The sequence below is a fragment of the Pseudophryne corroboree genome, chromosome 4 (genome assembly GCF_028390025.1).
Source record: "Pseudophryne corroboree isolate aPseCor3 chromosome 4, aPseCor3.hap2, whole genome shotgun sequence".
Classification (NCBI taxonomy): domain Eukaryota; kingdom Metazoa; phylum Chordata; class Amphibia; order Anura; family Myobatrachidae; genus Pseudophryne; species Pseudophryne corroboree.
The window spans coordinates 227,628,101-227,644,772 of NC_086447.1; the positions used below are offsets into that span (position 1 = coordinate 227,628,101).

A 16,672-nucleotide genomic window follows, 5' to 3' on the forward strand; every position below is an offset into this window, starting at 1 on the left:
GCCGCATCCTAAATCAGTAAAAGCCCATTCCATAAGGAAGGTGGGCTCATCTTGGGCGGCTGCCCGAGGGGTCTCGGCTTTACAACTTTGCCGAGCTGCTACTTGGTCAGGGGCAAACACGTTTGCAAAATTCTACAAATTTGATACCCTGGCTGAGGAGGACCTTGAGTTCTCTCATTCGGTGCTGCAGAGTCATCCGCACTCTCCCGCCCGTTTGGGAGCTTTGGTATAATCCCCATGGTCCTTTCGGAGTTCCCAGCATCCACTAGGACGTCAGAGAAAATAAGATTTTACTCACCGGTAAATCTATTTCTCGTAGTCCGTAGTGGATGCTGGGCGCCCGTCCCAAGTGCGGATTGTCTGCAATACTTGTACATAGTTATTGTTAACTAAAGGGTTATTGTTGAGCCATCTGTTGAGAGGCTCAGTTGTTTTCATACTGTAAAACTGGGTATGGTATCACGAGTTATACGGTGTGGCTGGTAAGAGTCTTACCCGGGATTCAAAATCCTTCCTTATTATGTCAGCTCGTCCGGGCACAGTGTCCTAACTGAGGCTTGGAGGAGGGTCATAGTGGGAGGAGCCAGTGCACACCAGGTGACCTAAAAGCTTTCTTTAGTTGTGCCCAGTCTCCTGCGGAGCCGCTATTCCCCATGGTCCTTTCGGAGTTCCCAGCATCCACTACGGACTACGAGAAATAGATTTACCGGTGAGTAAAATCTTATTATCGGTGCCGTGTCGCAGGGACAAACGCTCAGGGCTACAAGCATAGATCTCAGGACCAGCTGCCTCTCCCATGGGCAGCTTTGCATGGCTTACTCATGAGTTAGTATCCCCAAGCATCTTTTTATGGTAATCCCTGAAGGAAAAACTGCAAATATTATTTAAAAAGACATTTTGTGGTCAATGCCTGCAACATGAAATATACATTACAATACAGGTTGAGTATCCCTTATCCAAAATTATTTTTCCGTAGTTTGGAATAATTGCATACCATAATGAGATATCATGGCGATGGGACCCAAGTATAAGCACAGAATGTTATGTTTCATATACACCTTATGCACACAGCCTGAAGGTTATTTTAGCCAATATTTGTAATATTTTTGTTTTATTAATCAAAGTTTGTGTACATACACACAATTCATTTATGTTTCGTATACACCTTATACACACAGCCTGAAGGTCATTTAATACAATATTTTTAATAACTTTGTGTATTAAACAAAATTTGTGTTCATTGAGCCATCATAAAACAAAGGTTTCGCTATCTCAGTCCTACTCAAAAAAAAATCCGTATTTCTGAATATTTGGATATGGGATACTCGACCTGTATTTTATGCCATTACGGTCTTTGTAAAATTATTTCCACTGAGCAATAACCGACATCCATGCGAGCGAAACCACTGGCAATTGCTAGTGTTGAGTAAAACGGTTGTAATCAAAACAATATTTAAATATACAGTACAATGAGTTTTCGTTTACAACATACTTTGTGTAATGTGCAAACTATAATCTTTATTTCCTAAGAATGAGGCTTGTCACATTGGTTTGGTCATATTGCTCCTAAACTGGTCTCTATTTCTTAAGGCAGAAAGCCAGAAAGGCCAAGTATATTTTCAGTGATTCTGAAGAGGAGGAGGAGTGGCTCCCACGGAAAATAAAAGGTGAGTAAGAAGTAAGAAGACCCTGTTCTACTAGTTGTCCAGAACACACATGCTTTGCTAATTTAGTAATAATATTCCCTTGCATATATACACAGAAAAGCAAAATCTGTTTCTACATTGAATTGTTAAAAATCATCTTGTCTATGGATCGCAATGTACTGGGAAGCATATTCATTGAAGTGTGCCCTATCTGTCTCTCTCTCTCTCTCTCTCTCTCTCTCTCTCTCTCTCTCTCTCTCTCTCATCCGGAAAGTAGTCACAGCGCTTCACTTTTTCCACATTTTGTTATGCTACAGCCTTATTACAAAATGGAATAAATTGATTTTCCCCTCAAAATTCTACACACAATACCCCGTAATGACATCCTGATTTTTGCTAATTTATTAAAAGTGCAAAACTAAGAAATCTTATGTACGTAAGTATTCACAGCATTTGCTCAATACTGTTGATACACCGTTGACAGCAATTACAGCCTCAAGTCTTTTTGAATATGATGCCACAAGCTTGGCACAGCGATCTTTGGGCAGTTTCGACTATTTCCTCTCAGGATCCGTCAGGTTGTATGGGAAGCGTCGGTGCACAGCCATTTTCAGATCTCTCCAGAGATGTTCACTCGGATTCAAGTCTGGGCTCTGGCTGGGCCACTCAAGGACATTCACATAGTTGACTTGAAGTCACTCCTTTGATAGCTTGGCTGTGGGTGTAGGGTCATTGTCATGCTGAAAGATGAACCGTCGCCCCAGTCTGAGGTCAAGAGCGCTCTGGAGCAGGTTTTAATTCAGGATGTCTCTGTACATTGCTGCATTCATCTTTCCCTCTATCCTGACTAGTCTCCCAGTTCCTGTTGCTGAAAAACATCCCCACAGCATGATGCTGCACTACCATGCTAAACTGTAGAGATGGTATTGGCCTGGTGATGAGCGGAGTCTGGTTTCCTCCAAACATGACGCCTCACATTAACCCCAAAGAGTTCAATCTTTGTCTCATCAGACCAGAGAATTTTGTTTCTCATGTTCTAAGAGTCCTTCAGGTGCATTTTGGCAAATTCCAGGCGGGCTGCCATGTGCTTTTTACTAAGGAGTGGCTTCCGTCTGGCCACTCTACCATACAGGCCTGATTGGTGGATTGCTGCAGAGATGGTTGTCCTTCCGGAAGGTTCTCCTCTCTCCACAGAGGAATGTAGCTCTGACAGAGTGTCCATCGGGTTCTTGGTCATCTCCCTGACTAGGGCCCTTCTACCTCGATCGCTAAGTTTAGACGGCCGGCCAGCTACAGGAAGAGTCCTGGTGGTTCCAAACTTCTTCCATTTACAGTTGATGGAGGCCACTGTGCTCATTGGGACCTTCAATGTAGCAGATATATTTCTGTACTTTTCCTCAGATTTGTGCCTCGAGACAATCCTGTCTCAGAGGTCTACAAACAATTCATTTTGACTTCATGCTTGGTTTGTGCTCAGACATGCACTATCAGGTGTGGGACCTTATATAGACAGGTGTGTGCCTTTCCAAATCATGTCCAATCAACTGAATTTACCACATGTGGACTCTAAGCTGTAGGAACACCTCAAGGATGATCAGTGGAAACAGGATGCTCCTGGGCTCAATTTTGAGCTTCTTGACAAAGGCTGTAAATACTTAGGACATGTGATTTCTTAGTTTGTGAGGTTTTTGCAAATTTATTAAAAATAAAAAAAACTTTTTTCAAACGTTGTCATTATGGGGTATTGTGTGTAGAATTTTGAGGGAAAAAATCAATTTAGTCCATTTAGGAATAAGGCTGTAACATAACAAAATGTGGAAAAAGTGAAGTTCTGTGAATACTTTCCGGATGCACTGTGTGTGTGTGTGTGTGTGTGTGTGTGTATGTATATGTATATGTGTGTGTGTGTGTGTGTATGTATACAGGTTGAGTATCCCTTAATCAAAATTCAAAATCACACATTTTTGGTTCCCCTACTGAGATGATGACGCATAAATGTATATATCATATTTTCTCTAACGTCCTAGTGGATGCTGGGGACTCCGTCAGGACCATGGGGAATAGCGGGCTCCGCAGGAGACAGGGCACATCTAAAAAAGCTTTTAGGTCACATGGTGTGTACTGGCTCCTCCCCCTATGACCCTCCTCCAAGCCTCAGTTAGGTTTTTGTGCCCGTCCGAGAGGGTGCAATCTAGGTGGCTCTCTTAAAGAGCTGTTTAGAAAAGTTTTTTTTTAGGTTTCTAATCAGTGATTCCTGCTGGCGACAGGATCACTGCAACGAGGGACTTAGGGGAGAGACTTGCAACTCACCTGCGTGCAGGAGGATTGAAGTTTTAGGCTACTGGACACTGAGCTCCAGAGGGAGTCGGAACACAGGTCAGCCTGGGGTTCGTCCCGGAGCCGCGCCGCCGATCCCCCTTACAGACGCTGAAGAACGGCAGAACGGAGGTCCGGAAACAGGCGGCAGAAGACTCCTCAGTCTTCATGAAGGTAGCGCACAGCACTGCAGCTGTGCGCCATTGTTGCTACACGGCTCACTGATCTCGGTCACGGAGGGTGCAGGGCGCTGCTGGGGGCGCCCTGGGCAGCAATATAGATTACCTTAGAGGCAAATAAATACATCACATATAGCCATTAAGGCTATATGTATGTATTTAACCCAGGCCAGTTTTCCTAATAACCGGGAGAAAAGCCCGCCGTGAAAGGGGCGGAGCTTATTCTCCTCAGCACTCAGCGCCATTTTCCTGACCAGCTCCGCTGGTGAGGAAGGCTCCCACTCTCCCCTGCACTACAGAACAGGGTTAAAGAGAAGGGGGGCATAAATTGGCGATATAATTATATATTAAGAGCCCATATATAGAAACAACACCTTCTAGGGTTGTTATATACATTATGGCGCTTTTGGTGTGTGCTGGCAAACTCTCCCTCTGTCTCCCCAAAGGGCTAGTGGGTCCTGTCCTCTATCAGAGCATTCCCTGTATGTGTGTGCTGTAGGTCGGTACGTGTGTGTCGACATGTATGAGGAAAATGTTGGTGAGGAGACAGAGAAAATTGCCTGTAATGGTGATGTCACTCTCTAGGGAGTCGACACCAGAATGGATGGCTTACTTATGGAATTACGTGATAATGTCAACACGCTGCAAGCCGGTTGACGACATGAGACAGCCGGCGGACAAATTAGTATCGGTCCAGGCGTCTCAGACACCGTCAGGGGCTTGTAAAAACGCCCATTTACCTCAGTCGGTCGACAGACACTGACACGGACACTGACCCCAGTGTCGACGGTGAAGAAACAAACGTATTTTTCCTTTAGGGCCACAAGTTACATGTTAAGGGCAATGAAGGAGGTGTTACGTATTTCTGATACCACAAGTACCACAAATAAGGGTATTTTGTAGGGTGGGAATAAACTACTTGTAGTTTTGCCTGAATCAGATAAATTAAATGAAGTGTGTGATGATACGTGGGGTTCCTCCGACAGAAAGTTATGGGCGGTATACCCTTTTTCCCGCCAGTAGTAAGGGCGAGTTGGAAAACACACCTTAGGGTGGACAAGGCGCTCACACGCTTATAAAAAACATGGCGTTACCGTTTCCAGATACGGCCGCCCTCAAGGAGCCAGCTGATAGGAAGCTGGAAAATATCATAACAGTATATACACACATACTGGTGTTATACTACGACCAGCAATCGCCTCAGCCTGGATGTGCAGCGCTGAGGGGGCTTGGTCGGATTTCCTGACTGTAAATTTTGATACCCTTGACAGGGACAGGATTTTATTGTCTATAGAGCATTTTAAGGATGCATTTCTATATATGTGTGATGCGCAGAGGCATATTTGCATTCTGGCATCAAGAGTAAATGTGATGTACATATCTGCCAGACGAAGACACGACAGTGGTCAGGTGAGGCAGATTCCAGACGGCATATGGAAGTATTGCCGTATAAAGGGGCGGTCCATTGGACCTGGTGGCCATGGCAACAGCTGAAAAATCCACCTTTTGTTACCCCGAGTCACATATTGGCAGAAAAGGACAGTCTTTTCAGTCTCAGTCCTTTCGTCCCCATACGGGCAGGCGGGCGAAGGCCAGTCATATCTGCCCAGGGGGAGAGGAAAGGGAAGAAGACTGCAGCAAGCAGCTCATTCCCAGGAACAGAAGCTCCTCACGGCTTCTGCCAAGTCCGCAGCATAACGCTGGGGCCGTACAAGCGGACTCAGGTGCGGTAGGGGGTCATCTCAAGAGTTTCAGCAACACTCGCAAGGGAACTCCGGGATCCTACATGTAATATCCCAGGTGTACATTGGAAATTCGAGACGTCTCCCCCTCACACAATTCACAGGCTGTAATCCCAGCAGGTGATAATCAAAGTACCCTTCTTACAACAAGGAAGGGGGTAGTATTCCACACTATATTGTGGTACTGAAGCCAACCGGCTCGGTGAGATCTGAAATATTTGAACACTTACATACAAGCGTTCAAATCAAGATGGAGTCACTCGGAGCAGTGATAGCGAACCAGGAAGAAGGGGACGATATGATGTCACTGGATATCAGGGACGTTTACCTACAGGTCCAAATTTGCCCTTCTCACCAAGGGTACTTCAGGTTCCTGGTACAGAACTGTCACTATCAGTTCAGACGCTGCCGTTTGGATTGTCCACGGCGCCCCGGGTCTTTACCAAGGTAATGGCCGGAATGATGATTTTTCTTAAAAGAAACATGGACGCTTTCCTGATAAGGGCAAGGTCCAGAGAACAGTTGGAGGTCGGAGTAGCACTATCTTAAGTAGTTCTACGACAGCACGAGTGGATTCTAAATATTCCAAAATCGCAGCTTTTTCCGACGACACGTCTACTGTTCCTAGGGAAGATTCTGGACACAGTCCAGAAAAACGTGTTTCTCCCAGTGGAGAAAACCAGGGAGTTATCCGAGCTAATCGGGATCCTCCTAAAACCAGGAAAAGTGTCAGTGCATCATTGCACAAGAGTCCTGGTAAAAATGGTGGCTTATTACGAAGCAATTCCATTCGGCAGATTTCCCGCAAGAACTCTTCAGTGGGATCTGCTGGACAAATGGTCCGGATCGCATCCTCAGATGCATCAGCGGATAACCCTATATCCAAGGAAAAGGGTGTCTCTCCTGTGGTGATTACAGAGTGCTCATCTTCTAGAGGGCCGCAGATTCGGCATTCAGGATTGGATGCCGGTGACCACGGAGGCCAGCCTGAGAGGCTGGGGAACAGTCACACAGGGAAAAAATTTCCAGGGAAGTGTGATTAAGTCTGGAGAATTCTCTCCGCATAAATAAGCTTAGAGCAATTTTATAATGCTCTAAACTTAGCTAGACCTCTGCTTCAAGGTCAGCCGGTATTGATCCAGTGGGATAACATCACGGCAGTCGCCCACGTAAACAGAAGGGCGGCACAAGAAGCAGGAGGGCAGTGAAAACTGCAAGGATTTTTCGCTAGGCGGAAAATCATGTGATAGCACTGTCAGCAGTGTTCTTTCCGGGAGTGGACGACTGGGAAGCAGACTTCCTCAGCAGGCATGACCTCCACCCGGGAGAGTGGAAACTTCATAGGGAAGTTTTTCAACATGATTGTGGACCGTTGGCAAAGACCAAAGGTGGACATGATGGCGTCCCGCCCGAACAAAAAACGGGACAGGTATTCCGCCAGGTCATGAGACCTTCAGGCGATAGCTGTGGATGTTCTGGTAACACCGTGGGTGTACCAGTCTGTGTATGTGTTCCCTCCTCTGTTTCTCATAACCAGGGTATTGAGAATTATAAGACATAGAGGAGTATGAACTATACTAGTGGCTCCGGATTGGCCAAGAGGGACTTGGTACCCGGAACTTCAAGAAATGCTCACAGAGGACTAAGGGCCTGGGGAGCTAAGAAGGGACTTGATTCAGCAAGTACCATGTCTATTCCAAGACTTACCGCGGCTGCGTTTGACGGCAGGGCGGTTGAATGCCGGATCCTGAGGGGAAAAGGCATTCCATAAGAGGTCATACCTACCCTGGTCAAAGCCAGGAAGGAGGTGACCGCACAACGTCATCACCACATGTGGTGAAAATATGTTGCGTGGGTGAGGCCAGGAAGGCTCCACGACGAAAATTCAACTAGGTCGATTTCTACACTTCCTGAAAACAGGAGTGTTTTGGACCACAAATTGGGGTTCATTAACATTTAAATTTCGGCCCTGTAGATTTTCTTCCAGAAAGAATTGACTTCAGTTCCTGAAGTCCAGATTGTAAAGGATGTATTGCATATACAGCTTTTTTGTGCCCCTAGGGGCACCGTGAGATCTCAACATAGTGTTGGGATTTCTTAAAATCATATTGGTTTGAACCGCTCAAATCTGTGGATTTGAAATATCTCACATGGAAAGTGACCATGCTGTTGACAAATATCTCACATGGGAAGTGACCATGTTGTTAGCCCTGGCCTCGGCCAGGCGATTGTCAGAATGGGCGGCTTTGTCTTACAAAAGCCCATATTAAAATTTTCCATTTGAACAGGACAGAACTGGGACTCGTCTCCAGTTTCTTCATAAAGGGGTGTCAGCGTTTTCACCTGAAACAACCTCTTGTGGTGCCTGCGGCTACTAGGGACTTGGAGGACTCCAAGTTACTAGACGTGGTCAGGGCCCTAAAAATATATATATATATATATATATATATATAGTTAGGACGGCTGGAGTCAGAAAGTCTGACTTGCTGTTTATACTGTATACACCCAACAAGCTGGGTGCTCATGCTTCTAAGCAGTCTATTGCACGCTGGATTTGTAGTACAATTCAGCTTGCACATTCTGTGGCAGGCCTGCCACAGACGAAATATGTAGATGCCCATTCCACAAGGAAGGTGGGCTCATCCTGGGCGGCTGCCCGAGGAGTCTCGGCATTACAACTTTGCCAAGCAGCTACGTGGTCAGGGGAGAACACGTTTGTAAAATTTTACAAATTTTGATACTCTGGCTAAGGAGGACCTGGAGTTCTCTCATTCGGTGCTGCAGAGTCATCCGCACTCTCCCGCCCGTTTGGGAGCTTTGGTATAATCCCCATGGTCCTGACGGAGTCCCCAGCATCCACTAGGACGTTAGAGAAAATAAGAATTTACTTACCGATAATTCTATTTCTCGTAGTCCGTAGTGGATGCTGGGCGCCCATCCCAAGTGCGGATTGTCTGCAATGCTTGTACATAGTTATTGTTACAAAAATCGGGTTATTACTATTGTTGTGAGCCATCTTTTCGGAGGCTACTTCGTTTTGTTATCATACTGTTAACTGGGTTCAGATCACAAGTTGTACGGTGTGATTGGTGTGGCTGGTATGAGTCTTACCCGGGATTCAAGATCCTTCCTTATTGTGTACGCTCGTCCGGGCACAGTACCTAACTGAGGCTTGGAGGAGGGTCATAGGGGGAGGAGCCAGTACACACCATGTGACCTAAAAGCTTTTTTAGATGTGCCCTGTCTCCTGCGGAGCCCGCTATTCCCCATGGTCCTGACGGAGTCCCCAGCATCCACTACGGACTACGAGAAATAGAATTATCGGTAAGTAAATTCTTATTATATATCTATATAATATATCTGTATATACACATAATATATAATATATATGTCATTATCTCAGTAAGGGACCCAAAAATGTGGGATTTTGAATTTTGGATAAGGGATACTCAACCTGTATATATATATACTGTGTGTATGTATGTGTATATGTGTATGTATGTATGTATATGTATGTATATATATATATATATATATATATATATATATATATATACATATACACACACACATAATGTATTTATTTTCTAGCCATTTGTCAGAGAATATGAATGATAACTCACAAACTTTTCTTTCACTCATGGTTAGTGGTTGGGTGATGCCATTTATTGTCAAACAACTGTCTTTACTCTTTTTAAATCATAATGACAACAGAAACTATCCAAATGACTCTGATCAAAAGTTTACATACCCTGGAGATTTTGGCCTGATAACATGCACATAAGTTTTCACAAACAGGTTTGAATGGGTTACTAAAGGTAACCATCCTCACCTGTGATCTGTTTGCTTGTAATCAGTGTGTGTGTGTGTGTGTGTGTGTGTGTGTGTGTGTGTATAAAAGGTCAGTGAGTTTCTGGACTCCTGAAAGACCCTTGCATCTTTCATCCAGTGCTGCACTGACGTGTCTGGATTCTGAGTCATGGGGGAAGCAAAAGAATTGTCAAAGGATCTGCGGGAGAAGGTAATTGAACTGTATAAAACAGGAAAGGGATATAAAAAGATATTCAAGCAACTGAGAATGCCAATCAACAGTGTTCAAACTCTAATTAAGAAGTGGAAAATGAGGGATTCTGTGGAAACCAAATCACGGTCAGGTAGACCAACAAAAATTTCAGCCACAACTGCCAGGAAAATTGTTCGGGATGCAAAGAAAAATCCACAAATAACTTCAGCTGAAATACAGGACTCTCTGGAAAAATAAGTGGTGTGGTTGTTTCAAGATGCACAATAAAGAGGCATTTGAAGAAAAATGGTCTGCATGGTCGAGTCGCCAGAAGAAAGCCATTACTACTAGTGATGAGCGGGTTCGGTTTTACTCGGTTTTACTCTGTTCTCAAAACGGCATCTTATTGGCTCACGGATGTCACGTGTTTTGGATAGCCCATAAGGTTCTGTTTTGAGAACCGAGTAAAACCGAGTAAAACCGAACCCGTTCATCACTAATTACTACTCAAATGCCACAAAGCATCCCGCTTACAATACTCCAAACAGCACAGAGACGAGCCTCAAAACTTCTGGAACAAAGTCATTTGGAGTGATGAGACCAAAATTCTACTTTTTGGCCACAACCATAAACGTTACATTTGGAGAGGAGTCAACAAGGCCTATGATGAAAAGTACACCATACCTACTGTGAAACACAGAGGTGGATCGCTGATGTTTTGGGGATGTGTGAGCTACAAAGGCACTGGAAACTTGGTCAAAATTGATGGCAAGATGAATGCAGCATGTTATCAGAAAATACTGGAGGAAAATTTGCACTCATCAGCCCGGAAGCTGCGCATGGGACGTACTTGGACGTTCCAACATGACAATGATCCAAAACACAATGCCAAGTCGACCTGTCATTGGCTATAGCAGAATAAAGTGAAGGTTCTGGAGTGGCCATCTCAGTCTCCTGACCTCAATATCATTGAGCCACTCTGGGGAGATCTCAAACGTGCAGTTCACGCAAGACAGCCCAAGAATTTACAGGAACTGGAGGCTTTTTGCCAAGAAGAATGGGCAGCTTTACCATCTGAGAAAATAAAGAGTCTCATCCACAACTACCACGAAAGACTTCAAGCTGTCATTGATGTTAAAGGGGGCAATACACGGTATTAAGAACTGGGGTATGTAAACTTTTGATCAGGGTCATTTGGGTAGTTTCTGTTGTCATTATGATTTAAAAAGAGTAAACACAGTTGTTTGACAATAAATGGATTCACCCAACCACTAACCATGAGTGAAAGAAAAGTTTGTGAGTTATCATTCATATTCTCTGACAAATGGCCAGAAAATTACAAATTCTACTAGGGTATGTAAACTTGTGAGCACAACTGTATATGTGTGTGTGTGTGTGTGTGTGTGTGTGTGTGTGTGTGTGTCTATATATTTTATAATATTTTTTATTTCTCTTACGTCCTAGAGGATGCTGGGGACTCCGTAAGGACCATGGGGATAGACGGGCTCCACAGGAGACATGGGCACTAAGAAAGTACTTTAGGTATGGGTGTGCACTGGCTCCTCCCTCTATGCCCCTCCTCCAGACCTCAGTTTATTACTGTGCCCAGAGGAGACTGGGTGCATTACAGGGAGCTCTCCTGAGTTTCCTGAAAAGAAAGTATTTTGTTAGGTTTTTTATTTTCAGGGAGCCTGCTGGCAACAGACTCCCTGCATCGAGGGACTGAGGGGAGAGAAACAGACCTACTTTAATGTTAGGCTCTGTTTCTTAGGCTACTGGACACCATTAGCTCCAGAGGGAATGGAACGCAGGTCTCACCCTCGCCGTTCGTCCCAGAGCCGCGCCGCCGCCGTCCTCGCAGAGCCGGAAGATAGAAGCCGGGTGAGTATGTGAAGAAAGAAAACTTCAGAGGCGGTAGAAGACTTCAGATCTTCATAGAGGTAACGCACAGCGCCATTGCTCCCACACAGCGCACACACAGCAGTCACTGTAAGGGCGCAGGGGGGGGGGGGGCCCTGGGCAGCAATAAGGACCTTCAAATCTGGCTAAAATAATGTTATACAGGCTCTGCACTGTATATATGAGACCCCCGCCAGTTTTTGAAAATTTTCAGCGGGCCTGAAGCCCGCCGCTGAGGGGGCGGAGCTTGTTCCTCAGCACTCACCAGCGCCATTTTCTCCACAGCACACTGCTGAGAGGAAGCTCCCCGGACTCTACCCTGCTTACCACGGTGAAAGAGGGTTTTTAAGAAGGGGGGGGGGCACATAATTTGGCGCAAAATAGATAAAACAGCGCTATCTGGGTAAACATATTGTGTTTTTTCCTGAGTCATTGGCGCTGGGTGTGTGCTGGCATACTCTCTCTCTGTCTCTCCAAAGGGCCTTGTGGGGGAACTGTCTTCAGATAAGAGGTTTCCCTGAGTGTGTGGTGTCTGTACGCGTGTGTCGGCATGTCTGAGGTAGAAGTCTTTCCTAGCGAGGAGGTGGAGCAAATGAATGTGGTGTCTCCGTCGGCAACACCGACACCTGACTGGGTGGATATGTGGAATGTTTTAAGCGCTAATGTGAATTTATTGCACAAAAGGTTGGACAAAGCTGAGTCCAGGAATTATGCAGAGTCCGGCCCAGCCTGCCCCTATGTCGCAGGGACCCTCGGGGTCTCAAAAGCGCCCACTATCCCAAATAGTAGACACTAATACCGACACGGATTCTGACTCCAGTGTCGACTATGATGATGCAAAGTTATTGCCAAAATTGGCTAAAAGTATTTAATATATGATTATTGCAATAAAGGATGTTTTGCATATCACAGAGGAACCCCCTGTCCCTGACACGAGGGTACACATGTATAAGGAAAAGAAACCTGAGGTAACCTTTACCCCTTCTCATGAGCTGAACGAGTTATTTGAAAAGGCTTGGGAACCTCCAGACAAGAAACTGCAGATTCCCAAAAGGATTCTTATGGCGTATCCTTTCCCGACTAAGGACAGGATACGGTGGGAATCCTCCCCTAGGGTAGACAAAGCGTTGACACGCTTATCCAAAAAGGTAGCACTGCCATCCCAAGATACGGCTACCCTCAGGGATCCTGCTGATCGCAAGCAGGAGGCTACCTTAAAGTCCATTTACACACACTCTGGTACCTTACTCAGACCGGCGATAGCGTCGGCTTGGGTATGTAGCACTGTAGCAGCGTGGACAGATTCCTTATCGGCGGAATTGGATACCCTGGATAAGGATACCATTTTATTGACCCTGGGTCATATTAAAGATGCTGTCTTTATATATGAGGGATGCTCAAAGAGACATTGGCCTACTGGGTTCTAGAGTCAACGCTATGTCGATTTCTGCTAGACGAGTCCTATGGACCCGACAATGGACAGGTGATGCCGACTCAAAGAGGCATATGGAGGTTTTACCTTACAAGGGTGAGGAATTGTTTGGGGAAGGTCTCTCGGACCTGGTCTCCACAGCTACGGCAGGTAAATCAAATTTTTTGCCTTATATTTCCTCACAGCCTAAGAAAGCGCCGCATTATCAAATGCAGTCCTTTCGGTCAAATAAAAACAAGAGAGTACGAGGATCGTCCTTTCTTGCCAGAGGTAAAGGCAGAGGAAAAAAGCTGCCAACCACAGCTAGTTCCCAGGAGCAGAAGTCCTCCCCGGCCTCTACAAAATCCACCGCATGACGCTGGGGCTCCACTGAGGGAGTCCGCCCCAGTGGGGGCATGAATTCCTGGGCAATAGAAATTGTTTCCCAGGGTTACAAGCTTGAATTCGAAGAGGTGCCTCCTCGCCGGTTTTTCAAATCGGCCCTACCAGCTTCTCCCCCAGAAAGGGAGATAGTTTTAAATACAATTCACAAATTGTGTCTTCAACAGGTGGTGGTCAAAGTTCCCCTGCTTCAACAAGGGAGGGGGTATTACTCAACCCTATTTGTAGTCCCGAAACCGGACGGTTCGGTCAGACCCATTTTAAATTTAAAATCCTTGAACCTTTACTTGAAAAGGTTCAAGTTCAAGATGGAATCGCTCAGAGCGGTCATCGCCAGCCTAGAAGGGGGGGATTTTATGGTATCCCTGGACATAAAGGATGCATACCTTCATGTTCCCATATATCCACCTCATCAGACGTGCCTGAGATTTGCGGTACAGGATTGTCATTACCAATTTCAGACGTTGCCGTTTGGGCTTTCCACGGCCCCGAGGATTTTCACCAAGGTAATGGCAGAAATGATGGTTCTCCTGCGCAAGCAGGGTGTCACAATTATCCCGTACTTGGACGATCTCCTCATAAAAGCGAGATCACGAGAGCAGTTGTTGAACAGCGTGTCACTTTCACTGAAGGTGTTACAGCAACACGGCTGGATTCTCAATATCCCGAAGTCTCAGTTCCTACGACTCGTTTGACCTTCTTAGGCATGATTCTGGAAACGGACCAGAAAAGGGTTTATCTTCCGATAGAAAAGGCCCAGGAACTCATGACTCTGGTCAGGGACCTATTGAAGCCAAAACAGGTGTCAGTGCATCACTGCACTCAAGTCCTGGGAAAGATGGTGGCATTTTACAAGGCCATTCCCTTCAGCAGGTTCCATGCGAGGACCTTCCAATGGGACCTACTGGACAAGTGGTCCGGGTCACATCTACAGATTCATCAGTTGATCACCCTGTCCCCCAGGGCCAGGGTGTCTCTCCTGTGGTGGCTACAGAGTTCTCACCTTCTAGAGGGTCGCAGGTTCGCCATTCAGGACTGGATTCTGGTAACCACGGACGCGAGCCTCCGAGGTTGGGGAGCAGTCACACAGGGAAGAAACTTCCAAGGTCTTTGGTCAAGTCAAAAGACTTGTCTTCACATCAATGTCTTGGAGCTGAGGGCCACATACAACGCCCTTCGTCAAGCGGAGACTTTGCTTCGCGACCTACCGGTTCTGATCCAGTCAGACAACATCACCGCAGTGGCTCATGTAAACCGCCAAGGCAGCACAAGGAGCAGAGTTGCAATTGTGGAAGCCACCAGTATTCTTCGCTGGGCGGAAAATCATGTAGGCGCACTGTCAGCAGTGTTCATTCCGGGAGTGGACAACTGGGAAGCAGACTTCCTCAGCAGACACGATCTACATCCAGGAGAGTGGGGACTTCATCAGGATGTCTTCGCACAGATTTCAAGTCAGTGGGGACTGCCCCAGATAGACATGATGGCGTCCCGCCTCAACAAAAAAACTACAGAGGTATTGCGCCAGGTCAAGAGACCCTCAGGCGGTGGCAGTGGACGCCCTCGTGACACCGTGGGTGTTCCAGTCGGTCTATGTGTTTCCTCCTCTTCCTCTCATCCCCAAGGTGTTGAGAATAATAAGAAAAAGAGGAGTACAGATAATTCTCATTTTTCCAGATTGGCCACGAAGGGCATGGTATCTGGATCTGCAGGAAATGCTCACAGAAGATCCGTGGCCTCTTCCTCTAAGACAGGACCTGTTACAACAGGGGCCCTGTCTGTTCCAAGACTTACCGCGGCTGCGTTTGACGGCATGGCGGTTGAACGCCGGATCCTAGCGGAAAAGGGCATTCCGGATGAGGTAATTCCTACTCTGATAAAGGCTAGGAAGGACGTGACAGCTAAACATTATCACCGTATATGGCGGAAGTATGTTTCTTGGTGTGAGGCCAGGAATGCTCCTACGGAAGAATTCCATCTGGGCCATTTCCTTCACTTCCTACAGACTGGAGTAAATTTGGGCCTAAAATTAGGCTCCATTAAGGTTCAGATTTCGGCCCTATCCATTTTCTTTCAGAAGGAATTTGCTTCTCTCCCAGAAGTACAGACTTTTGTGAAGGGAGTGCTGCATATTCAGCCTCCTTTTGTACCTCCAGTGGCACTTTGGGACCTGAACGTGGTGAGTTTCCTTAAGTCACACTGGTTTGAACCACTTAAAACGGTGGAGTTAAAATATCTCACTTGGAAAGTGGTCATGTTGTTAGCCTTTGCTTCGGCTAGGCGAGTGTCGGAGTTGGCGGCTTTGTCTCATAAATGCCCCTATTTAGTTTTCCATATGGATAGAGCGGAATTGCGGACCCGTCCTCAATTCTTGCCTAAGGTGGTTTCATCTTTTCATATGAACCAACCTATTGTGGTGCCTGTGGCTACGCGAGACTTGGAGGATTCCGAGTCCCTTGATGTGGTCAGGGCTTTGAAAATTTACGTGGCCAGAACGGCTAGGGTCAGGGAAACAGAAGCACTGTTTATCCTTTATGCAGCCGACAAGGTTGGCGCTCCTGCTTCCAAGCAGACTATTGCTCGCTGGATCTGTAACACGATTCAGCAGGCTCATTCTACGGCTGGATTGCCGTTACCAAAATCAATACAGGCCCATTCCACCAGGAAAGTGGGCTCTTCTTGGGCGGCTGCCCGAGGGGTCTCGGCATTACAGCTGTGCCGAGCTGCTACTTGGTCGGGTTCAAACACTTTTGCAAAATTCTACAAGTTTGATACCCTGGCTGAAGAGGACCTCATGTTTGCTCAATCGGTGCTGCAGAGTCATCCGCACTCTCCCGCCCGTTTGGGAGCTTTGGTATAATCCCCATGGTCCTTACGGAGTCCCCAGCATCCTCTAGGACGTAAGAGAAAATAAGATTTTAAACCTACCGGTAAATCTTTTTCTCCTAGTCCGTAGAGGATGCTGGGCGCCCGTCCCAAGTGCGGACTACTTCTGCAAGACTTGTATATAGTTTTTTCTTACATAAGGGTTATGTTACAGTTTTCCTCAGTCTCGGACTGATGCTGTGTTGTTTCAT

The 16,672-nt window shown here is 46.2% G+C and overlaps 1 protein-coding gene across 1 annotated transcript in view; it reads left to right on the forward strand.

Annotated features, from left to right (window-relative positions):
* Positions 1-16,672, forward strand: part of HLTF (helicase like transcription factor) — a 479,436-nt gene that overhangs the window by 299,289 nt on the left and 163,475 nt on the right. Inside the window, exon 11 of the mRNA XM_063915956.1 lies at positions 1,591-1,667. Coding sequence (XP_063772026.1) covers positions 1,591-1,667 — 77 coding nt within the window. The remainder of the gene's footprint in view (positions 1-1,590; positions 1,668-16,672) is intronic.